The sequence below is a fragment of the Oryctolagus cuniculus genome, chromosome 15, assembly GCF_051225735.1.
Source record: "Oryctolagus cuniculus isolate XC-2025 breed Fujian yellow rabbit chromosome 15, ASM5122573v1, whole genome shotgun sequence".
Lineage (NCBI taxonomy): Eukaryota > Metazoa > Chordata > Mammalia > Lagomorpha > Leporidae > Oryctolagus > Oryctolagus cuniculus.
This window is the reverse complement of record NC_142881.1, coordinates 8,696,793-8,721,640: the sequence shown is the minus strand read 5'-3', so window position 1 is coordinate 8,721,640 and position 24,848 is coordinate 8,696,793. Positions and strand designations below refer to the sequence as shown.

Below are 24,848 nucleotides of genomic sequence, written 5' to 3'. Positions count from 1 at the left end.
GAGGCAAAGCCAAAGAGACATTAGCTGGCTCACTCCGCAAATGGCCACAACGGCCGGAGCTGAGCCGATCTGAGGTCAGGAGCCAGGAGCTTCTTCCCGGTCTCCCACGCGGGTGCAGGGGCCCAAGGACTTGGGCCATCTTCTGCCTTCCCAGGTCACAGCAGAGAGCTGGATCGGAAGTAGAGCAGCCAGGACTCAAACCAGCACCCATCTGGGATGCCAGCATCGCAGGCGGTGGCCTTACCTGCTGTGCCACAGCACCGGCCCCTCATCTGACGGCCTGTGTTGTTTGTTTGTTTGGCGTCTTCACCCTGAGGGGTGTGGCCTGCAGGAAGGCAGGGGTCGTGTCTGTTTTGTTCGTTGTCAGATCCCCAGTCCCGGTTGGGCTCTTGGTGGACGTGTTTTGAATGCGTGGTCCGAGGTGTCCCCTCATCAGCCCTCGTGGCTGCCAGTTCACAGAGGAGGGGACAGAGGGCAGAGTTGCCCAGGGTTTGTCGCCCCACGAGGTAGAGGTCTGGCTTGGGATGAGATAGGCCTGCCAGTGACAGCTCTGTCCATCTCCCCAGGATGCAGCTCTGAGACGACTTCCGTCGCCGACGGCCCCCGGCATGACTCGGTGGAAGGCAGCCCTTTCCGTCCTCCCTCGCACTCCTTCTCGGCCGTCTTCGACGAAGACAAGCCGATAGCCAGCAGCGGGACGTACAACTTGGACTTCGACAGCATCGAGCTGGTCGACTCCTTTCAGAGCTCGGAGCCTCGCTCCCCAGACGCCAAGGCCCCGGAGTGCCCCGGGGGTTCGCGGAGGAAGTCCACGGACTCCGTGCCCGCCTGCAAGTCCTCACTGCCCCGCTCCCTCAGCCTGCAAGCTGGTGACTTCGATGGCGCTTCCTGCGCGGCTGGTCCCGAGGCCGCGGCCCTCGCCCCAGATGCCTATGGCACGGGTTCCAGCAGTGCTTCCAGTACCCTTAAGCGAACTAAAAAGCCCAGGCCGCCATCCTTGAAAAAGAAACAGACCACCAAGAAGCCCACGGAAACCCCCCCGGTGGAAGAGACGCAGCCGGAGCCTGCCGGCGAGGGTCCCGTCCTCGCCAAGGAGCATGTAGCATCTGAGACAAAAACGGAGCCAGCCAAGCCTGAGGGTTCCCGATCAGCCTCGTCGGAGGAGAGCCCCCCGGAACCTGCCGCCTGCCCGCCGGACTGCGAGGGCGCGGAAGGAGCCAGCGCCCCGGCCTCGGCGGGCGGCAGAGTGCAGAACTCACCCACCGTGGGGAGGAAAGCCTTGCCTGCCAGCACGGCCCCCGAGGCGGCGGCCGTGACCCCCGCGGAGAGTGGGGGCGCAGGGGACTCCCCCGCCAGAGGGCTCTCGGTGAGGCTGGAGTTCGACTACTCTGAGGACAAGGGTGGTTGGGACAGCCAGGGTGACGGCACGCCTGCTAGCAAAAAGACAGGCAAAAAACCGGTCGCCAAGATGCCCCTACGGAGGCCAAAGATGAAAAAGACCCCCGAGAAACTCGACAACGCTCCTGCCTCACCCACCAGCTCCCCCGCCGAGCCCAGTGACATCCCTATGGCCAAAGGTACCTATACCTTTGATATTGACAAGTGGGATGACCCCAACTTTAACCCCTTTTCTTCCACCTCAAAAATGCAGGAGTCTCCCAAACTGCCCCAACAGTCCTACACCTTTGACCCAGAGGCCTGTGATGAGTCCGTGGACCCCTTTAAGGCGTCCTCTAAGACCCCCAGCTCCCCGTCTAAGTCCCCAGCCTCCTTTGAGATCCCAGCCAGTGCCATCGAAGCCGGTGCGATGGACGGGGATGGGCTCAACAAGCCCGCCAAGAAGAAGAAGACGCCCCTCAAGACGTAAGTGCAGGGGTGGCGGAGGGCAGGGTGGGAGGCAGGGGACCCTGGCCGTGGGCCTGCGTAGCCTCTGGCTGCCCCAGCCTCGGCCCTGGTTGCTGTGTGATGCCGTGTTCACGTGCGTTCCACGAGGCGGGTAACATGCGTGCTTTCCTCTGGGGCCGCGGCAGCCTTTGCCCGTCCACACGCTGTTTCAGGGCTCAGCCGTGCTTGATCTTTTGCCTCAGTAAGGTTGGTAGCCGAAGACCGTGATGTTCCACTCGGGGAAGGCTGGGAAGTGCCCCTAGGAGGGAACACCCCCTGTTGGCCACTGACCTCCCTGTTCAGCCTGGAAATCTCTTTTCGGAGAGCCTCGCCTTTGCCAAAAGCCAGGAGATGCCCTTTAAAATATGGTTACCATTCATAGCATTTATTTCTGGCTGTTAAGCAAACTTTAGTCCAGGAGGCAAATGTCGTAGGCGCCAGGAAGCCCCTGGTGGAGAGCTGAGCCGGGCCCCTGCGTGCACCCTGACCAGCCCTGAAGAACCCTGTCCCCTGCCCCCACCCTGTCTCCTTCCCTCTCTCTAGTCACTTTTTCAAAAAGATTCATTTTATTTATTTGAAAGGCACAGTGATAAATACAATATATATGTGTGTGTGCATATATATATATATGGAGAGAGAGAGAGAGAAAGAGAGATGGAGAGACAGAGTAAAAGAGATGGAGAGATAGTGAGAGATCAGTCTCCATCCACCAGTTCACTCCCCAAAGCTACAACATCTGGGGCTGGTCTAGACTGCAGCCAGGAGCCTGGAACGCCTTCTGGGTCTCCCATATGGTGACCGGGGTCCAAGCACTGGGCCGTCCTCCACTGCCTTCCAGGCCACTAATGGGAAGCCAGATCAGAAGGGGAGCAGCCCAGACTCGGACCGTGCTCCTATATGGCGTGGGGGCGTTGTGGGCATCATCAGCTTAACCCGCCGTGCCGCAACGCTGGCCCCTCTAGGCTCTTTTCTTAGGCAGGAGTCCGAAGGCCCTGTAAGTGCAGCAGGGCAATGTGGAGCTGAACGGGGGAGGCCGACCCCGTGGTCCCCCGGAGCTCAGGAGCCCTCGGGCCTTGTGTCTGCCTCGTCCGTGCCCGCAGAGCTCATCCCAGGCTGTGACTCGGCTCTGGCTCGCGTGGCTGCAGGGACCAGGAGTGGTGTGGTGGCTGCTTGTAGCTTTGCCGCTGCCCTGAGGCATGTCAGCAGTAACTCAGCAAGGCTGAGACGAATCCCCCGGAGGCAGCGCAGAGAGCGGGCCGCAGTGCTGGCCCCTCTGAGTCTGCCTGGCATGAACCAGAGTGAGTGACCCGTTCACCCTCACCGTGGGCTCCCCTACTCACTGAATGTCTGACATGAGCCTTGGGTTCCTCTGCTCTGTGCGGTGGTGGCTAGGCCTTCCCTGCCAAAAACATCCCCTTATCCCCTTATCCTGGGTCAGTTACCCAACCAGGCTCTTCCTAGAGACTCCAGAAAACCCATGCTGGAAACTTCAGTCTGGAAGAGGAAAAATCCAGAATCTCTCCCACAAGCCGTGCCCTCTCGTCTGTGAAGCAGGTCACTCGTGGCCACCCCTCCTTCCCCGAGATAGCCTGCTTGTAGTCAGTCCCCAGCCGCGTGCTTGTCCCGGGGTCGGTGCTAACACAGGTCGGGGAAGTTCACGCCACGTCCCCCAGTGCCACCTCTGGAGCAGCTGGGGGCTGTCGGCTCGGAAGACGCCACCCGTGCCTTGTGGGGTCACGAGACCCCGGAGAGGAGTTGTTCCCCAGCAGTGCCTTTCCAAACTGCCGGCTGCGACCCAGCCTCCCAGGCAGGATCTACAGCGATGGCTCTCGTCTCCTAACCCATTAGGAACTGCTTGTCTGCAGGTGGATCCTTTTTGTCAGTTCCTCTGTCTGTCTCTCTTCTCTTTGTCTTCTTGTCGTAGGATGGTTGAAGATGTGATGTCTGTGTGTTCTCTGTTGTAAGTACATTTAACAGAATCTGCTTCGTATGCCAAACGTGCTTTTTTTCTCTGCCTTTTGTTTCTGCTCCCAAGCCTTTTGTATGTCCTGTCCGTGGCTGCTACTGATACGTTTCCGTGGCGGGCTTGGGAATGACGGGGCACGGGGCTCCCAGCAGCAAGGTTCTTTTGCCGTTTCATGGTGATTAGCATAAATGAGACTGCTTGGCTGTGCAAACGTGATTATCCAACATCTGCCTGCTTGTTGGGAATGAAACTTTTCCCCTCCCCAGTGCATATTGGATGTCTTCATCTGAAATGCATACATTCTTTTTTTTTTTTTTTTTAGCTCCTCCTTCCATTCTTTCACTTAAATGGGACAAGCAGGCGATTGCTTTCACTAGCATGGTGGCTTCATGTTCAAACGGCCGCCCTGTCTAAGCGCAGGCGGTGACTGCCCAGGCAGTCTTCAAGCCCATGAGACACAAAGTTGGGGCCGTGCCACGCGGAGGCCCGCAGGAGCATCCTGAGGTCCGGGGTCAGCTCCCAAGTGGAGCACACGGCTGTGAGAGCCATCGCCAGGCTGCCCTGGGCCGGGGCCTTGGTCCTCCAGCCGGGTGCCAGCATGCCCCAGCTGCCATCCGTGTGACCGCCTCTGTGTCTCTGCTGGCCAGCAGCGATCTTGTGGGTGGCACTCAGGGCTCCAAAGACACCTGCTTTTTCCTTGTCCTTACGAGGGCAGCTGCCCTGGTCCCATGCGTCTGGAAGCCCCAGGCCCGAGTGGCGTCTCTCAGGCTGTCTTCTGCCCAAGGGATTTCTTTAGGATTTTCAAGCCATTTAGCAATTACAAAATACAGTTGCCTCCTCATATGCATGAATAAATATGTGCTTCAAGCTGCGATTGCACTATGGCAGATGCCATAAATGCTGGAAAGAGCCACTTACAGCCCCTTTTCATGACTGAATGCCATTGTTGGAGCATTTTATTCGAGAGAACACAGGGAAGGAACTTGAATGTCAACCTGCTCTGCCCATCCAGTTAGTGTGGAGAGCTGGAGAGGGTGATGGGGTCTCAGGTGAGGGACCCTCCCCACCAAAGCCCTTGCTTTGTTGGGAGTGGACCAGCCCGTGGAGGGGCTGGGGAGCCCGGGCAGGGCCGGTCTGCAGGGTGGAGAGGGCCTCCGTCCTGGCCGTGGAAGTGGTTCCTGACCTGCAGTGGACCTCATGGAGCCATTCATGCTGAAGTCGTCCCTTCCTCCTGGGCTCCGCCGTCCCCGCCCCTCAGGAGCCTGGTCCGATGTTTCCTTTGCCTCGCACCCCCCCCCCCCATTATGTATATGAAGGTGACCAGGAGGCTCCAGAGAAGAGACTCGTGGATCTTGTCCCTCAACCAGTGATAGGGAGGCGTGAAAGGTCATCCCACCCCCAGCCCTGCCTTGGGACAGAGTCCCTTGTAGTAGGCCCAGCGTTCCTGTGAGTGGGCAGGGCTCTGTGCATCTCCCCGAGGTCCAGAACTTCCTGTGTCTGCACAGGTCCTTGGGCTGTTTGTGAAGGGCTGTCTGCAGATGGGATCCTGTGCTTTGGTGTCCTGAGCCTGGGGCTCCTCCCTCTACCTGAGTTGGCTCTGACATTCTGGAAGAGTCGGGATGAATTAATCCACTCCCCAAAACTTTGCTTTATAAAATAAGAACATTTAGTTAAATTTAGCATCATTTTCTGGGTCAGCTCTCCAAAATGGCATCTCTTTAAGGATTTCCAGCTTGATGGATTTATTTCTCTTGAGGGCAAAAATAATATCTGTGAAAAAAAAATTAAGGAAGTGGTGTTGGCATGGACCGGGCGGCTGGGGGGGGGGGGGGGTGTGGCCAGACAGCTCAGCAGAGGCGGGGCTGAGCCTGCTCGTGTTGTTCTAGAGTGTTCTGCGCCCCTGTTCATTGTGTTCACATTTTCCATTTTGTTTCCAGTGACACATTTAGGGTGAAAAAGTCACCAAAGCGGTCTCCTCTCTCTGACCCACCTTCTCAGGTACGATGTCGCCTCCATCTCTGTTTATGGCTCACCTGGGGAGGTCGCGCTGCTGCCGGGTGCACAGGTGTCCTTGGTCATGCTGATCGTGGTCCCAGAGCCCCTCCTGCCTCCCACACCGAGGCTGCTCCGTGTCTGCCCTTCACCTTGGGGAAGATCCGGGTGTGTCCCGAGAGTGGGAAGGAACGCCGGGAAGAGGGAAAGCATCCCTTGGGTTCTGTGGGAGTCCTGGGCCTGTTCTGGTCGTGAATCTGCTGGAGCGGATCTGACTTTCAAGTTCAGAAAGTCTTTGGAGATAAATGAATACGGAGGAAACAAAACCGGGGAGAGGGAATAGCTAAATACCAGAGTACTTCTAAAAGCTCATGGAACTTATAACTGAAAGATAAGCTTATTCGGGCGTGGGAGATTTGGAAACCCATGCATGATTTTCTCTTAATATGCGTCTTCCACGAACCTTTTGAAGACCGCTTGTGTGTTCCATGTCTTGTACCCTGGTCACCCTCGAGCCTGTTTGCCACACCATTTGGGGGCTATTTCCAGGTCACAAAACATACAAACCCCATAATCCTCCAAGTCCAAGCCAACAAAACTTCAGCTGCAGACCCCAGACCCAGGAAGAGGGTCCCCATCACAGCTCATCCCACTATATCCTGTTCCGCGCCACGGTCTCCTGCAGACATGGGTCAGACCACCTTTGCTCGGCCTCCAGAGAGTAGCAGGAGGATTGTCAGGCGGTGCTGGTTGCCAGGGGCCAGCGAGCCAGGGGCGCTGGTGAGCCTGGCATGGCTGCCGTAGTCCTAGAGCCGGCAGGAATGTCTCAGACAGCCAGAGCCCAAGATAGTGATTTTTGTTTATTTGTTTGTTGGAGCCCACGGTCACTCCCAGAAACGCACAGGACACTCAGAGAGAAAGGATGTGTTTCTTGGGAACCATGTGGAGCGGGGCCCGAGGAGAACCCGCGGTGGATGTCGGCAGGGACCTGTCCCGGGTCAGGGGGCCCAGACCCTGGGCCGGGTGCAGTTTGGTTCCTGAGCGGGAGACTGATTGAGGGAAGACACTGCTTCCTTTGCCCGCCCAGGACCCCACTCCGGCTGCGACGCCGGAGACACCGCCGGTCATCTCTGCCGTGGTCCACGCCACAGACGAGGAGAAGCTGGCGGTCACCAACCAGAAGTGGACATGTATGACGGTGGACCTGGAGGCCGACAAGCAGGATTTCCCGCAGCCCTCGGACCTGTCCACCTTCGTCAACGAGACCAAGTTCAGTTCCCCCACAGAGGGTAAGCAGCGCGGGGGCCGGCAGAGCGTGGAGGGCTGGGAGAGGAAGTTCTCAGCCGGTGACCACGGTGCGCTGGGTCCCGTCTGCACATCGCCCCCAAGGCTTGCAGCCGAGGCTGCCTTTGAAGACGGCCAGAAACTCCGCCAGCTGTCCTCCCCCTGAGACACCTCTAACAAGCAGCACAGTGCCCTGTGTACCGAGGGGCCCTCTGTGCATTCCTGGCCGTGTGCTTCTTTCCTTTTGTGATTTTGAAAGACCCAGTGCTAAGGGAGCATCATGCTAGCCAAACGCTCAGTGTAGGCCCCTCCTGTCTGGGGTCTCTGGGTGCCCCTTCTTGGGTGTTCAGACACAGAGGCCACACAGAGGTCCACCCCAGCTTGCTGACAGGGTGCGATTCCTTCCTGGGGGCCCCAGGCACTTTGCGGAGCTCAGTAGCCGGTCTCCTCCTGCTGCCGTCTGGGTCTCAGGCTTGAGTCAGCACAGCATGACTGGGTGAATCAAGAAGTGCGTAGAGTTGCTTCCCACACAGAGGCCCCTGCATATGGGCTCCCATGACTCCTGAGCTGCTAGGAAGGTGGCTGGAGCTGCCTCCTGCAGGGTGCAGCTGTCCTTGGCGTCCCAGTGCACACACCCCTACCTGAGTCTTAGCTCAGGGCCGGCGTCTCCACCCTCTGGCTCACGTGATGGGTGTGAGTTTCCTTCCAAGATCTTGATTGGTCGCCACGTCTTTGCTGCTACCAAGACCTCCGTGTAGCGACCTCCCCCGTCTGGGCTGGGCAGGGGGTGGTGAGTGCCGGCTTCTTGTGCCACAATCCGGCTTCTCTTGGAGGTGTCCCGTGTGTCCGTGAGACCTCATGGTGGAACCGGGTGCTTTTGTGGTCAGATGCATTTCACGGGTGAAATCGTGTCTTCAGAATGTTGGATTCTTCTCACCCCACAAAGCTGCCTTTCCATACGTAGCCATGAGAAGATGACCCTATTTCATGTATACGTGTGTGTGTGTGCGTGTGTGTGTGTGTGTGTGTGTGTATATATATATATATATAGGACTCCTGGTCCTTTCTGCAAAAGAGAGCCTTTTTGGTGAGCTGTCAGGTTGGCCCCCTGGCCTGGTGTTTGGGAGGCTTACAAGTGACCTCTCCCTAACCCGCCACCTGAGGCCCCAGGACCTGGCCCTGGCCCCGGCCCCCCGCAGATCCTCGTCTCCCTCTGCACTCACACCTGAGCCACAGGCCTCACCTGCATGGAATCTTTCCCCTGGATCCCCTCACCCAGCTGCCAGCCCACCCCGGATGTTTCCCATCCTGGCCTGTCTCAGGCCTGCCCCCTCCCAGCCTTTCCCTGGTGGCTCCCGGACAGCCAGGCCATGTGTTTGGTCACGTAATGCTTCCGTGAGGACCTGGGTGTGTTTCTCGCCTCCCTCCTCAATTGTGTCTTAATGGCACAAGCTCTGTCTGGTTCCTCTGGGTGTTCCCCCAGCCCCTGAGCTAGTGATGACTAAAGAGATCTGTGAGAAAGGAAGTGCAAGGCCAGGCAGGTGCACAGCTCCGTGTCAACTCAGCGGACTTGAACTCTGCAGCAGACGTCGCCTGCGTGGGAGGGGTGTCGTCCCTGCAGTGGCGCAGGACGTGCGAGCACGGGCGTCGGTCTTGGCCATTGAGGCTTCCTTGCTGGTTCACACCACTGGAGCTTGAGACAAAGCTTCTGACTGTCAGAGAAAACCGCGAAAGGCCAGTCTGGACTTGGCGTGGTGTAGGAGAATTCAGAGGCGTGGAGGTCGGGATGGGGGTGTAGGAATGAGACAGGCGCCTAGAGCAGGAAGGGGCTCGCCCGGTGTCTCAGCACCCAGCCGCTGGGCTCTCTGCCGCCCACTCCTGGAGAAGGAGGCTGTTGAACCAACCGGGCTTCCCTGCCTGCGTGCATGAGAGCAGTGGTGAACAGCCTCACGTTGCCTGTAGCATTTCAACACAGCCCCACATGGAGCGAGTTTAGAAAGATGCCCAGGTGACCACAGTCCTGCGTTTGGACCATAATTGTGTCCACTCTCGGTGACACTCACCGTCTTCTATTGATTAAGAAAGCCCCGGACCAGCCACTCTGCACGTCTGTTCAGTAAGTGCCCCGCTCTGAGGTGCGACCTCGTTCAGCGCAGGGTCGTGGGATGACACCTCCCCCTGGGCCCCTAGGGATGAAGAGGTTAGGAAGCACTGGGCTTCCCAGCTGCTGAGCGCTCCCCTGCCTGGGGCCCCCAGACCCTGGGGGCGCCGTTTGCAGGTGGTTTTAGATTCATGAGTCTGGGTGGCCGTTGGTGCCCACCTGGTTCCCAGCTCCGTCGGTGCTTTCCTTCCCGTGCCCACTGGGGGAAGGTGTCCTCCTCCGGAGCCTAATGGTGGCATCGCTGCCCCATGACGCACACCGAGAAGGGAGACAGCAGGGAGCAGCAGCAGATCTGATCATGGTCCTTTCATTTCTGTGACTCATTGTAGTGCTTTTATCCTCTCCTTTTTTTTTTTTTTTTTTTTAAGATTTATTTACTTACTTGAGAGAATTATATAGCACATTCACATGCCAGAGAGAGAGAGAGAGAGAGAGAGAGAGAGATCGTCCATCTACTGGTTCCTTCCCCAGATGGCTGGGGCTGGGCCAGGTTGAAAGCCGGGAGCCTAGAGCTGCATTCGGGGCTCCCACGTGGGTGCAGGGCCCAAGGACTTGGGCCATCTTTTGCTGCTTTTCCAGGTGTATTAACAGGGAACTGGATAGTAAATGGAGCAGCTGAGACTCCAACCCTCGCCCAGTAGGGGATGCCAGCATCGCAGGCAGCAGCTTAACCGGCTGTGCCACAGTGCCAGCCCCAGAATTTTCTTACCCTGTTCCATCTTATCCTGCAAGATGCAGGCACTTGGGCTCCATTTTCCAGAGAAGTCAGTAGGCGTAGAGCAGCGTGGATGAGTTGGCCTCCCGGGTCCAGGGAGTAGAGGACTGAACTCCCCTGCACTCTTCAGGGCCCCAAGCCAAGCTCTAGCCAGTAGAGTCCGTTGCAAACAGCTGTCAAGCCTCCTGGCTGTGCTGGCCCCCCGGGTGAATGAGTACCTGGAATGCCCTTGGATAGGGCGGAACCTGCAGAAAATAACCTTGGGCCTCTGGTCCTGCAGCGTCCGAGGGGAACGATCTTGCAGTTCAGTGGGGGACCCTGCTCTGGGTGGAGGGTGATGTGCCACTGGTGCCATTGGCATGACACCTTCCTGGCCTGCCAGCAGCGTGTGGCCTGGTGTGAAAATGGAGCTAAAATTGGACATGGCTGTGCTCCCCACGCCTGCCCTGGGAGGCTCAAATCGAAAGCAGATGAGCGGGATGTGAGGCGCAGTGTCAGGAAGATGCTTCCTCAGCATGTTGGAGATCACCCCAGATGACAGGAAGAGGTTTTCTTCCGCTTGCGTCCTGCCCAGGCCACTTGGTAAATTATAAATGAGGGCCCAGGGGCTGTGAGCAGCGGTGGGGGACAGGTTCTGAAGGAGCGTCTCCGAGTGTCTGCCAGGCACCTGGGACTGCAGTGCCCACGCAGAAGGCGGCCCGGAACCAAGGCTGTTGGATGCAAGTGTGTCTCGGCGACAGAGCACCCCGTTTTGGTACTGCCTGGTGTGGCCCCTGAGGGAAGGATGGGAGACCCAGGGCAATGGCAGGGGAGACCCCTGGCAGTGGGGGAAGAAGGCAGGTAAGTGAGCTTAGTGACCCAGGCCCACACAGATGCACTTGCCAGGAGGTGCGCTGGGCTCCCGGTGGGAGGCTGTGCCGAGGTGGACAGTGCTCCCTGGCCACGGGTCCCTGGTAAAGCCTGTGGCAGGCCCTGGCTTGTTTGGCACAGTGCTGGTGCCGTGCACCGTGTTGGGCTGTGTTGGCAGAGTCCTCCCAGGTAACCTGGGCTGATCGGACTGGCCCTGCTCCTGGCGGCTGGGAGGAAGCACTGTCTCCCCGTGGCCTTCTCGAGGCTACACAGCACATTAAGGTGGCTGTTCTGGGTCCTCCCTTCAGAAAGGGACAGTCCTGGAAAAGGCCTGGGGATCATCTTGCCCCTCGCTGCCCCCCCCCCCATTTCTCAGGTGAGGAGGATATTCTGTCTTCTTTGGCTACGGCGTGGCTGTCTCACATCCCAGTGAGCGCCACCCCAAGGCTCCAGTGTGTGCCCCAGGCTCTGCTGTGCTTTCCCAGGGATGCTCGGCTGGTGGTCCAGGCACGCGGGAGGCAGGAAGCCTTTCTGGATGTTTATCAGCCAAACCACCTGCGGGCTTGCTGTACCGAGGACACGCGGAGAGGCCTAGAGAGTTGTCCACGTGTTCGTCTGCGTGCTTGGGCACGTGTGTTCGTTCAGCCGCAGCCATGCAGGCTGGCGGGTTTGAAGAGTCTTTGAGGAAATATGTCAACTCAAAGTTTAGATTGAAGAATTGTTTTTTCCAGTGACGCCTTCAACATATGCAGAAGTAAGGAGGATTTAGGTCAGAGCTGCCCTTTGTATTTATTTTCACCTAAGAAATATGAGGCCTTAAGCCCCAGGGATCAGTGCAGGTGCTTTTGCATAGCAGGTTTCCGAGCAGGTCGTGGGCACGTCTTGTGGACAGCTTGTAGCTCCGGCTTAGGGCTTTTGCAAGGTCACAGTCATTTCCGTCTCCCGCCTCATCGCACCTGCTCTGCCTGGTGTGGGCCTCAGTCTGTTTGCTAGATGGGAAGTTCAACTGAGCAGCAGGGTGGGCTCTCCACAGGGAACCATCAGGTGCCTGAGCCTGACAGTGAGGCTTCTAGTCTCTGAATACCTAGAATTTTCTTTGCAGCCTGAAGTCGCCTTTCAATTTGAAATAGGTCACCTCTCCACCTTCTTGGATTGTCAATAGTCTTTGCATTTGGAAAATTTACTTTGGATGGAACTTGGGGAATGTTCCAGGTTGCTGGCAAAGCTTCTCTGACTTGCAACGCTGGGGGAGCAGCGTCTGCCCTTTGGTTGCTGCTGATAGGGACTGGAGCAGGATTCATGGAGGCAGTATGGATCCAAGTCCGGCGTGTCATCAGGATGTATCACTGATGTGAGAGTCACAGAGAAAACCAGCACCCAAAATGCACATGCTCTGATCCAACAGCTTTGTGCAAAAACTGATTGTCCACGGCCACACCTGTGCTTGGTCGTGGTTTGGTGTCTCCGGGCCCTTAGACCCTCTCACAGCAGAGGTGCCTGTATAAAAGCTGTCTGCCGATTCTCGGAACGGGGCTGAGTTAAGCCTCCTGGGCCGGCAGCACCAAGTCTCTGGAGTCCGTGGGCTTTCACAGACGTCTCAGAACTTGCTCTAAGCTGCGCCCTGCCCAGCTCAAGGCTTCCCATCTTTGTCTCTGGCACTGACTTCGCTTTTTGTTTCTTTGGCAGAGTTGGATTACAGAAACTCCTATGAAATCGAATACATGGAAAAAATCGGCACCTCCTTACCTGTAAGTCCTTCCTGCCCTGTCCTCTGGGCAGAGTGTCCTGGGCACACTGTGATGGGGACTGGGGTGGGGTCGGAGCTCAGCCCACTCCATTTGGCATTCACCGGCAGGAAATGCCGCGGTGTTGGCAGCCTTCCTGTGGAATGACTTCCCTGCACTGAGAAGGAGCAGTCAGAGATATCTTTTTTTTTTTTTTTTTTTTTTTGACAGGCAGAGTGGACAGTGAGAGAGAGAGAGACAGAGAGAAAGGTCTTCCTTTTGCCGTTGGTTCACCCTCCAATGGCCACCTCGGCTGGCACACCGTGCTGATCCGAAGGCAGGAGCCAGGTGCTTCTCCTGGTCTCCCATGTGGTGCAGGGCCCAAGGACTTGGGCCATCCTCCACTGCCTTCCCAGGCCATAGCAGAGAGCTGGCCTGGAAGGGGGACAACCGGGACAGAATCCAGCGCCCTGACCGGGACTAGAACCCGGTGTGCCGGCACCACAAGGTGGAGGATTAGCCTATTGAGCCGCAGTGCCGGCCAGAGATATCTTTTTAAAGTGTACTTACTAATAGCTGTTTTCTACAAGCTGATTGCCAGACGTCACAGGTGTTACAGGGCAGTAGCCTTCCCCTGTTCCGTTTCGTGGGGTTATGATGGGCGGGTGGCCGTCCCAGGGCATTTTGTTCCTTGCTGTGCCCTTGTCCAGTGATGCCCTCGGGGCCTGGGAGTGCTCGGGAGGACCAGTAATGGCTGGGAACGTGCTACACTTCTCTTCGGCAGATGTGTTAGATGCTTCTGCAGCTTGCTGGTGGGAGGTTGGGTGGGACATTGTATCCATCCCAAGCGCCAAGTTGGTAAAGTCACAGCTCCGAGGCAGAGTACGTGCCTTTGTCCTCATCTCTTAGTGAGCTGCTGACCATTGAGGTCACAGCTGGGCCTCAGTGGAGGGGGCCACATAAATCAGAGAATTCAAAATCCAAAATACTCCAGAACCCAAAACCTTCGAGGCCTCATGGGGAATTCCAGACCTGACCTCCTGTGACGGGGCATAGTCAGACTGCTTAGAAACAGCATAAGTAAAATTACCTTCCGGGTGTATAAATAAGATACACGTGAAATGTAGGTGAACTTTGTGTTTGGACTTGGGTCCCTTCGTCATGGTAGCTCATGCATATGCAGATCTCAAATTCTAAAAATCCAAAAAGGTCCAGACGCCCAGACCCTTCTGTTCGCCCTGTGCCAAGGGCAAGACGCTACTGCTGCCATGGAGCACGCGTGGGTGTTGGTCACAGGTTTGGATGAAGCCTCAGGGGCCCCTCGGGCACTGACTGCTCCTGGCAGGTCGTGGCCGCGTTTTCTGGAGTGCCCCCTGCCCGTTCCCTTCTCGCCTGCATCCACTGAAAGGAAACCCTGTCCCTTCAGGCTGAGCCCTTTCACCTCCACTTGGTGCCCCAGGGGTGATGCTCGTCCCGTTGCCTTGTGCTGTTGCCCCCTCTCCCCCCGTTTGTCTGTGAGAAGTCCCACCCTGCTGACCTGCGGTGCCCGGCTCGGTTCCTGGCCCGGTAGGCGTGGATGGGCAGAGTCCCGCACGCTGGCCCCTCTGGGGCCCTTCTGCCTCGTCCGCGTGCGTTCCTGCCCGCACCAGGTTGCACTTTCTGCGCCTCCACCCTCCCTAGCCAGCCTAGCTTTCTCCTCTCCTCTTGTTGGCTTTGGGAGCACGACGGGTTCTTTGCTCCTCTCTGGCGAGTGCCTGCTCTTGGTTTTCCATCCTAGTAGCATGTTCGGCCAAGGTGCCCGGCTGACCTGTGATTTTAATCCCCCAGCAGGACGACGACGCCCCGAAGAAGCAGGCCTTGTACCTCATGTTTGACACTTCTCAGGAGAGCCCCGTCAAGTCTCCTCCTGCCCGCGTGTCGGACTCGCCGACGCCGTGTTCAGGGTACGACCACGTGCTGAGAGCTCGGAGCAGCCCGGAGGCCCCACGGTCCCCGAGCCCCTTTGCACGGTCATCGGTGCTTCATCCCTTTAGCGGGGGTTCTCCGCGTCCCACAGGGAGGTCAACGCCTTGGTCGCTGGGTTTTCCCCTGGGGTGACGTCCTTTAAGCTCTGGCTGTGAGATGCCCTTGTCTGTCCCGTGCACCCAAGAGTCGATTCCGTCATTTGTTGCAGGGCGCAGCACAGTGCAGGGTTCGGAGTCCTGGTTGTGGGACCTCACGGGATTTACGTGACCCTGCTGCACCTCAGTCTCCTTGAGTGGGGAGGACTAAAACCGAACTTGGGGGGATTTTAGGACGATTTAAGGGGAGGCCCTCAGTCTTCTAGAACATCCCCCAACCGTGCATGGAGTAGGGCACCTGTCTTCCAAAGAGAGGCTGTGTGGGTACAGCTCCGCCCCGGTGCCTGGCAGGTGGGTCATGTGGGCATTAATACTTGCACGTTCTGAACACGTCACACGTGACGTGTGACAGGGGAAGTTGTGGGGCTTTGCTTTAAGGCTTGGACCCTCCTGTCATGCCTACCACCCCTCACCAAGGCACAGTGGAAACTCTCACTCGACTTCTCAAACCTGCGAACAGGCCAGGGTCTACCAGGGCGCTAGTGCTGGTGGTCATGGTGCCGCTGTTAGAACAACGGTCGCAGCCCTGTTTGATGCCACGTTAGATGCTTTACGTGTGTGCAGCATCTCATTTAACCCCCATGGAGAGCTTCCTCTCTTTCTCTCTCTTTTTTTTTTTTTTTTTTTTTTTTTTTGACAGAGTGGATAGTGAGAGAGAGACAGAGAGAAAGGTCTTTGCCGTTGGTTCACCCTCCAATGGCCGCCGCGGCCAGCATGCTGCGGCCAGCGCACCGCGCCTATCCGAAGCCAGGAGCCAGGTGCTTCTCCTGGTCTCCCATGGGGTGCACTCCCTGGCCACAGCAGAGAGCTGGCCTGGAAGAGGGGCAACCGGGACAGAATCCGGCGCCCCGACCAGGACTAGAACCCGGTGTGCCGGCGCCGCAAGGCGGAGGGTTAGCCTAGTGAGCCGCGGCGCCAGCCAAGCTTCCTCTCTCTTACAGAGCAGGCAGCTGAGGTTGGGTACCCCACACTTCCCCAAGAGCACACAGCCGGGCCCCTCTCTGTGTGATCCCAGAGTTGGTGCCCTCGCCCCTGGGGTCCGTGGTCTGCCCCTGCCCAGAGGCCTCGTGCTCACGGAAGCCCTGGCTCTGGGAACACTGCCCTGGCAGCCTGGGACCCCTGGGGCATTGACCCACGGGGGCAGCCAGGTTGATGTCAGCGGGGTCTTCGGGGACAAGATGCTGAAGATGCTTTGATCCTCAGGTCAAGTTTCGAGGAGACCGAAGCCCTTGTGAACACCGCGGCAAAGATCCAGCATCCTGTCACACGCGGGCTGGCCCCCAGCCAAGAGCCACCCATGCAAGCGCCCGAGAAACCCTCCCAGAAGGAGCTGGAGGCCATGGCCTTGGGCACCCCTGCAGAGGCGGATGAGATTGTAAGTAGAGACGGAGGGGCGTGAGGTTTCTGGAGCAAGGCCCAGGCCTGCTGGGCTGTCACCAAGGGGTCAGGCCTTCAGAGCTTCCTCACCTGGCCACTGCTGCAGGACCCCAGCTGGCTCCCAAACACAGAAGCCGGCCCAGGGGACCCTGGACCACCAGATGAGCCAGAGGCGCCCCGTCCTCCCCAAGTCGCTCCTGCAGGTCTCGCCTGAGCGCCTTGTTTGCCTCCAAGGTCGCCGATTTTCCATCTCTGGCTGTTGGCCTGGAGCTGTTCTCAGCAGTACTGTCTGTCCCTCTTCTGTGGCAGGGCCAGGGGCACCTTCCTTTTGGGGAGCACTTGGTTTTCCTGGGTCTTCAGTGATGGGGAGACTTTCATCTCTCGCCTCCCAGGCCCTGCCCGGGGCCTTACAGAGCAGTAGACGTGGGGCTGACGCTTTACCCACTCCACTCCTTGTGTGTGACCCCCGTCCACCGCGGGCCTGGGGTCTCCGTGGAGTGTGTGATGCGCAGGCTGCACCTCCATGTGGGTTTTAGTTCTGTTTCCTTTACCTTGCTCCTGGCAATCCCCAGGTGGGTTTGAAGCCCTAGATTTCGGGCGTTACTTTGTTCTGTATTGGAGACTGTCCCTTATGTCATGCATTGAGTGCTGACCAAGCATCTGCTATGGGGATGCTGGGCTGGGTACTGGGAAGATCAGAGTGAGCCGAAGAGGAGGTACTTGTGGCTCAGTCTCCGATACAGTGACTGTCTTCATAGCTCACCCTCTGCGTAGGTGGGCTGATTCTGAAGTCTTTCTGATCTGCCAGGAGACACTTTTTTTGTTTGAAATCATCTTTTCATTGTTTAGAAAATGATCTTGACCAAAACCTTACTTCCTCTGATGCTTTTTCTTGGAGGTATTTTCTTGATGGGCTTTGTTGTATTTGGAAAACCCATCAACTCGCTGGCCTCCTGCCCACTGAGATTTTTTTCAAGTGAATAAGCAGATGAAACCAATGAGGCGGAGCAGTGAGGGTGGCGTGGGGTGGGGAGGGCACCCCAGGCTGTGCCTTTTGGGAGGGGGTTGGGCCGGCCTGTCTCCAGGGTCCAGCGCAGGGATGCATGGTCTGTGCTTGGAATCGGTGTCACTCTCTGCTCTCCTTTCTCTCTCTCTCTCTCTCCTGTCTGCTCTGCCATCTTCAGACAGCTCCCGATGCTGCCTTTGCCTCTGCTGACGCCCTGCTCAGCAGGCTGGCCCATCCCACCTCTCTCTGCGGCCCGCTTGACTGTCTGGAGCCCGACTTAGCAGAAAAGAACCCCCCAGTATTTGCTCAGAAGCTACAGGTTCGTAGCCCCCCCCTGCCCCAGGACCTTTTGGGAATTTGTAGAAAGCTCAGTAGAGGAGGAACCCCCGACCCCCCAGGGGAAGGAGGCAGGCAGGACTCAGGGAAGAACTGCGGAGCGCGTGCCTGTGGGTGTCCCACCGACCCCACAAGACCGACCCCGTGGTGTTCTTTACCCAAGATGCCACATCACATAGACCGTGTGAGTACATGCTGGACGCACTGTCCAGTTCCAGTTTGCAGGTTGCTGTCAGTTACCAGCTCGGAGAGCCCCGCAGGCGTTCTGTGGCTCACTCACTGACGCCAGGGCGTTGGGTCACCAGCGAGCCAGGCGTGGTGTGAACGAGGCCGTCTCCGGCTCCCTCGGAGCCAGCATCTGGTCCCGGCCTTGCATCTGGATCCAGAGCTGTGACCGGCCTGTGTTTAGGTTTGACAGCTTCATTCCGCGTTCTCTAGACGAGAGCAAACCTGCAGAGCACTTTAGCAGTCCCCTGAGGGATCACAGGTCCTTTGCTGACCGACTCGACATTGTAAACCCGAAGCAAGAAACCTCAGGACATGGGACACAGGGCGGTCAGCATTCACTCCCAGGTCGCCTGCACGGTCCTCCCTGACAGCCATCGCAGGGTCATCGAGCCGTGTTTTGCTCCGTGCTCTGCCGAGGAGTTCGTTGTAAAGGAAGCCAGGGCGTGACACCCGGGTGTGGCGCCTTCGGGTCGGGGTGTGGGAGCTGCTTCCGCGCGTGGTCACGCATCTCCCCGTGGTTTCCTCGCCCCTCCCCGCCGGGCAGGAGGAGTTAGAGTTTGCCATCATGCGGATAGAAGCGCTGAAGCTGGCCAGGCAGATCGCCCTGGCTTCCCGCAGCCGCCAGGACGCCAAGGTACCGGTTTGCTGCCGTGGTGCTGTGGTCCCGGGAATGCTGTGTGTGCCGCCACCGCACGCCCAGAGCTGCTTCGCTAACCAGCGGTCCGGCCGCCATAGCCGCTGTCCCACCGGTCTCATTTCCAAAGCTGAAAGTGTGGCTCTCCCATGAGTACTCGGACCTCAGATCCACTTAACTCGAGAATAAGGAATCCACCCGAAGGAAGTGACGGGGAGATGGAGAAGCAGGGGACACGGCAAGGCCAGCGTCAGGTGGCAAAGTGAGGCATAAACTGGTTTGTGCCAGTTCCAAAGGTGAAAGAAAATCACTGTTGGTTATCATTTTTTCACTGCAGATATCCGTTGGCTTCTCTAATTAAACAAAAATAATTTTCCGACTTTTCTGTTTTCTCTGAGTTAACATCTAACTTTACTGAGACTGGACCCTACTCAGTAGTAAGTAGTGAAGCCGTGACGTTGCTCAGACCTGGGGTCAGATGGGGCCAGGGTCGGCAGTCTGGTGAAGTGCAGATAAGAGACTGGAGCTTCGTGGCTGTCCCGCTCTGTCCCAGCCCTGCTGTCGTGGTGTGCGGTAGCTGCAGCCAGTACACAGGTGCATGCTGTGGTTTCATTGTCCCAGGAAAGCTTTGTGTTTGCTTTAACATAGAAGGGCAGCTGGCCGCGTGGCCGAGGTAGGAACTTGCTGGCCCCGCCTCTTGAGTAGAGTGTGACGTTGTCGGGGTATACTGAAGTCTTCTTGCCTGGCTTCCGGATTGGAGGTCGTTTTCTTGGTGATCTGAACAAGATGCTGATGACACACAGAGTCCCGTGCTGCCCTCAGGGCTGCAGGGCGAGCCGTGGTCGCTGAGCGGTAGACTCCGCCTGCCCCTTCACCCCACCCCACGTTGGGCAGCCCAGGGAGCCTGGTGTGTCAGACCAGGGCTCAACACCCCTCCCCCGTGCCGCCGTGCTCTGTGGCTTTGGACGAGTCAGTGAGTCTCTCTGAACCTCGGTTTTTCCATCAGTAAGAAGAGGCTAGTTACAGTGAGTGTGTGGCTTGCTGAGGGGGCATCAGACGGTGTGCAGGAGCCTGGTGCGTAGTAGGTGTGGAGCCTGGCGTGCAGTAGGTGTGCAATAAATGGAACCTGTTGCTGTTAGCTAACATGTTGCTTCTTTTTTTATATATATATGTATTTGGAAGGCAGAATCAGAAAGAGATCTTCCATCCACTGGTTCATGTCTCGAATGGCTGCAACAGCCAGGGCTGTGCCAGGCCAAAGCCAGGAGCCAGGAGCTCCATCCGGGTCTCCAGTGTGAGTGCCAGGAGCCCAAGCACTTGGACCATCCTCTGTTGCTTATTTGCTGGTCCGATGCTAACAGCATCTCCCTGGAGGCAGATCCAGGACCCATTTTACAGCTTGGAAAAGAGAGGCACGCACTGTGGCTCTCCAGTCAGGGAGTGACCAGGGCTCAGGGCTCCACAGAAGGGCCCTGGCCTATTTGTCTTGGGAAAGCTGGTTGTGCAGAGGGTACTGGGGTTTCCCTCGAGAGCTCTGGTGCAGCTGCTCCTAACTGAGGGCCTCCCTCCCTGTGGCTCTCTGGCTGTCCCCAGAGGGAGAGCCCTGTATGACACAGAGAGGTCACACTGTGGGAGTCCAGCCTGGACCCAGGGCAGGGACAGGAATGTAATCACAGGCCAGCGGCTTCCTTATTCTTGCTGCCAAGCCCCAAACTTGGGCTGAATTTCCCTGAAAGTGGGATTGTTAGCGCTGAGCAGGGAGGCTGTTTGCCCATCTGTGAGGAGTAGCTTACAGACAGAGCGACTTGCCTGCAGTTTGGCCACCATGAACGTGGTATGTTCCTTCCAGGAGAGGTCTGGGGCAAGGCTGAGAGCATGTTCAGATCGGGCACGAAGTGTTCTGGGGCGCTGGGACCCTGCCCCTTCCAGGGAGTAGGTGCCAGAAGTGACTGTCAGCAGACAGTAGCCAGGAGCTGACGCCCTGCCGGTTACAGCCTGTTCCCAGCCCACGTGTCCTGTTTTCTGGTTTCAAAAATACCGTCTCGTGGATCCGCTGAGGGTGGGCCAGGGAGGCAGCCCCAGGTACCTCCTCGTGGATGTCCCAGGTGCACGCTGGAGAAGTAGCCCTTTGGCATAGAAACAGCTCGGAATGTAAGGGATGTTTTCCTCTGCCACAGTAATTTGTGTTGCTTTTTAAAGAAGCGTACTGGCCAGTGGGAAACAGACAGACACGTTTTCCTGTCGCCGGTCCACAGGGCATCCATGGACCTCAGCGGAAGCTCGGCCCTGGAGGCCTCTGTCTCCCGTAGACGCCTGGCTGCCGTGCAGGAACGGAGAGCAGCAGCCGTGTATCCAATGTGCTCCCTTTCCTGCCCATGTATTTCAGCCACAGGTGACTTAGCCCAGCCTGGACAGCCTGGAGCTAACGCAAAACGCAGTCACTTGGAACGAAACATGTCCTGCTGCGGAGCCGAGATCAGTGTGAACTATGGCGGGGTTGGGGGGGGGGACCCCTGGTCGTTCTTGAAGCAGCTTCCTCTGAGATTTCTCTTGAGACTCAGAGCCCGGCTTCCAGGAGCTGCAGCAGGGATCGCTCCATCTCTGGTCAGAAAACGTGAGAAGAGGAGGAGACGCCCGCAGGGACTGGGTGCCGGGCTGCGGCCTGGCTGCTGCCTCCCTCCCACGTGCTCCTGGCTGAGCTGAGCCTGGTTGTGTCCTCCTAGGGGTGAAGCTGACACGGGTTGGTGGACACACAGTGTAGCAGCCCCAACTTCCACACTAACCAAGGTCAGATAGAACTTGAACTTGAACGTGTGTAGCTTTCCACAAGGGTGCGAGGCACACGGGGAATTTGATTTGTGCGTGGAGCAGAATGCAGAAGTCTGCTAGGATCCCCGTGCCGTTGGCCTCTCCTGATTGGGGTGGGGGGAGGCGACGGAAATACCTAAGTGCATATCTGGGTAACTTGGGAACAAAGTCACTCGAAGGGAGAGCCAGGGTGGGAGCAAGGGTGCAACACGCTGCAGGGGGAACGTGGCGCAACTGCTCCACGTCTGAGTCCTCCGAGAGGCCTGCCTGTGGGCGGCAGGTGCCTGAACTGCACCTGAGTAGCGGCCATCAGGTCTGGGGCAGCCTGTGCTGCCCACAAGCACCGGTGCCACATTCTGTCCCTGTCTCTCCCTCTGGGTCTGCAGAGAAACACCTCATGGCCCGTTTCACAGGGTCTGGAGGTAGGGAGACACGATGCCCCAGCCCCATGAGAACAGGTCGGGAGGAGTGACGGGGCGCCCAGGTGGCCGCCAGCTTGTTAGCTGTGCAGGATTCGCAGTCTTCACCCGGACCCTGTGATGGGAAGGGTGTGAGGGCACATTTTGACTCCACGGAAGGCGTGCCCAGTTGGGGCCAGTGGTGCCGCCTCTGGGATTGATTATCGGTGGTGCTGTGTGCCCCCTGAGCCTGAGAGCCACCATGGTCAGATCTGATGGGGCAGTGCGCGCTGGAGGCTGCTTTCCTGCCCAGGTTATCCCACATGGCCCAGACACCCCGTCCGTGTGGCCTGAGCCCAATGTGCTGTCGTCCCCCTGGCTGATCTGACTCTGGGTCCTCACTCCCGTGGACCTCCCTGACACTGCCGATCCCAGTGGCAGCTGATGACCTCTGAGTGCTCCCTGCTTCATCCCCGTCCTGAGGCCTGGCCACAGAGAGCTAACACGGGGAGGTCTAGAGCCAGGGGTGAGTGACAGGACCCTGCACCACCTGCAAGGCTGGGAGGACCCTAGGCGCTGGACCTGCTGGTCTGAAGGGGGCGACGATGGTCCGAGGACCCAGGACTTAGGGAAGGGTTGCTGTTGTCTGAGAAGGGCCGTGCCCCCTGCCACGTGGCATTTCCCACTTGAACCTGGGATTCTCCTGTCTCTCTTGGCCCCTCTGAAGTAGCCGGTGGGAGAGGGACAAAGCTGACTCTAAAAATATCCGATCTTAAAATACCAGGGAGAGGCAAAGCTGTTGGTTTCAGCTGAAAGCAGTTGTTGGTTGTAAGGCGCAGCAGGGTGTGCACGGTGCAGGCGTTCCAAGGCGGCTGCTGGGGCTGAGCGAGTCTCTGGCCGTGGTGCCGCTGGCCGTGGCGACACACTCGGTGACCGCCTCTCCATTCTCTTTCAGAGGACGGCTTAGAGATCCTCCAGTCCTTTCTTGGTCATGCTTGGTGTCTGCCCCTGTGTGCTCCCTGTCAAGTTCACTGAATGCAATTGGAAGGGGCTCTATTTTAGAGATGAACCTCAGTGGGGAAGACCTGAGGCCAGGTCTCAGAGCCTCACTTGTTCACTGTTGGAAGCACCAGGCACAGGTGCATGGTGTTTGGTACTCTCTTCGTTTTGCAATTTGATGGTTCTGATTTTTTAAAAAGATTTATTTATTATTTATTTGAAAGAGTTACACAGGGAGAGAAAGAGAGGTAGAGAAGGGGGGGAGAGAGAGAGGTCTTCCATCCTCTGGTTCACTCCTCAGTTGGCCGCAATAGCCGGAGCTGCGCTGATCTGAAGCCAGGAGCTTCCTTCGGGTCTCCCACATGGATGCAGGGGCCCAAGGACTTGGGCCATCTTCTACTGCTCTCCCAGGCCACAGCAGAGAGCTGGATCGGAAGTGGAGCAGCCAGAACTAGAACCGGCGCCCATATGGGAAGCTGGCTCTTCAGGCTGTGCCACAGTACCAGTTCTGATTTTTTTTTTCTTGAAGAGCAGAGCTACAGAGAGAAGGGGGGGGGGGGTGGTCTTCCATCTGCCAGCCAACTCCTCAAGTGGCCACAACTGCCAGAGCTGTAGCAATCTGAAGCCAGGAGCTTCTTCCAGGTATCCCACGCGGGTACAGGGGCCCAAGCACTTGGACTATCTTCCACTGCTTTCCCAGGCCATAGCAGAGTGCTGGATCGGAAGTGGAGCAGCCGGGACTTGAACTGTTGGCCATACGGGATGCCAGCACTGCAGGCCAGGGCTTTAACCCACTGCACCACAGTGCCGGCCCCAGTTCGGATTTTTAAGGAACATATTGTTTTGCTTCAGAAGCAATAGGAGCAGGTTTCTTTCCTCTTTGTCAGTCATCTTCGGGATTCTGTGTCTGCGACCTGCTCCCTTGGTACAGACCTGCAGTCCTAATCCGTATCCCTGGGGGGGAGCAGAGTTCTCTAGCTGTCATCAGGCCCCGGAGAGGAGCCCATGGCGGGTTGCTTGTTCTCCGTGTGGTCCGGTGGCTCTGCCTTCCAGGAGGTCAGCCTGCCTCGTGTCCTGAGGGCCCCCACCCGACCCCTGGGCGAGGCTCGAGTCTGAGGGAACGGGGCTGTGTGCTCCCTGTGAGGACCGGGCCGCTCGGGGGCCACTGAAGGGTTCGCCCAAAGGCTCGAGGCCAGGCAGGGGCAGCGGAATCCAAGTGGCAGGTGTTCCGTTCCAGGACAACCTAACCGTTTAGTTCACCTTGCATGGGTACCACTAACTGGGCCTAACTCAGTCCTCTCCAGTCCTATCCATTAAACTTGCCCCTGGGTTTTCTGAGCTGTCGGCTTGCTCGGTTGTCTTCTGAGGCTACCAGGACGGTAGGCCTACCTGGTCTTATGACAGAAGACAGGAATTCTGCTGAGCCCATGCAGGTCCACCCCCTCTGCTTACCTTGGGCCTAGTCTCACTTGCACTTTCTAAGTTCTCCTTCTCCCAAATCTCTCTCTCTACTGTGCCGTGCACTGCTGTTTCTTCTCATAACTTCCCAAGGAAGGAGCAGTCCCACTCTGCCCCATGAGCTCACCTGGCGCCCGACTCCAGGGACCAGGGTGGAGGTCGCCTTGGCAGAGGTTAATGAATAGGACTGAGAGTGTGGTTGGTCGATGGTTCTTTTGTAGTAGGAGTAGCTGACAAGCCCGCCTGCGCTGGTTGACCTTGCTTCTAACTCCGCCTTTCAAATGTGTGGCTAACGGCTGAGCCTTTTGTGGAGAGGGAAGAAGAGTGACAGTGACAGGCCCCTTCCACCTCCAGGGGGCCAGTGTCTGCCCACCGCAGGAGGAATCCTAGGAATTCTCAAACCAGGGTCCCCTGAGTGGGGCGGGGGCTTCTGGTCAGCACTTGCAGATACTGTCAATGTCCCCGTTGACTTTATACCCGAGATGGTGACCTGACCTCACAGGCAGACGCTGGCTTGTTGGAGGCGATTGATTGACAGCTGTGGTAGCCTCCAAGTGTTGTGGGAATCACACCCTTTCTGACAGAGCTAAACACATGCCCCCCTCCCCCCCACCCCCAGTTCAGTGTCCACAGTCTCACAAAATGATCAGCACTGTGGTTATCTGAAGCCAGGGGCGTGCAGCCTACAGTTCAGTGTCATTCGTCATCAGGGTTTTCTTTGGGAAGCGGAGCCTACTGGGTTCCTGCAGCCTGTGCTGACACCTGGTGTCTGATACATGGCCGTGATACGCGGGCCCCAGATGCACTTGGTTCCGCGGCCCCGAGTCGTCCAGGCCGCCGCCACCGTCGGCCCCTTTGTCAGCCTGCGCAGGTGCAGTGCGGTTGATTGCCCAGCATTTCCTGTTCTAG

At 57.7% G+C, this 24,848-nt stretch overlaps 1 protein-coding gene across 41 annotated transcripts in view; it reads left to right on the top strand.

Annotated features, from left to right (window-relative positions):
• TACC2 (transforming acidic coiled-coil containing protein 2) overlaps positions 1-24,848 on the top strand; it is a 202,534-nt gene that overhangs the window by 168,857 nt on the left and 8,829 nt on the right. For 20 of the 41 annotated variants that reach the window (XM_051824267.3, XM_051824261.3, XM_070057109.2 and 17 more), the window contains 9 exons: positions 567-1,863; positions 3,809-3,844; positions 5,788-5,848; positions 6,930-7,131; positions 12,538-12,599; positions 14,403-14,518; positions 15,899-16,070; positions 17,257-17,397; positions 18,187-18,276. In XM_051824267.3, coding sequence (XP_051680227.3) covers positions 567-1,863; positions 3,809-3,844; positions 5,788-5,848; positions 6,930-7,131; positions 12,538-12,599; positions 14,403-14,518; positions 15,899-16,070; positions 17,257-17,397; positions 18,187-18,276 — 2,177 coding nt within the window. The remainder of the gene's footprint in view (positions 1-566; positions 1,864-3,808; positions 3,845-5,787; positions 5,849-6,929; positions 7,132-12,537; positions 12,600-14,402; positions 14,519-15,898; positions 16,071-17,256; positions 17,398-18,186; positions 18,277-24,848) is intronic. The other 21 variants (XM_089313890.1, XM_070057110.2, XM_089313901.1 and 18 more) reach the window with 13 other exon arrangements.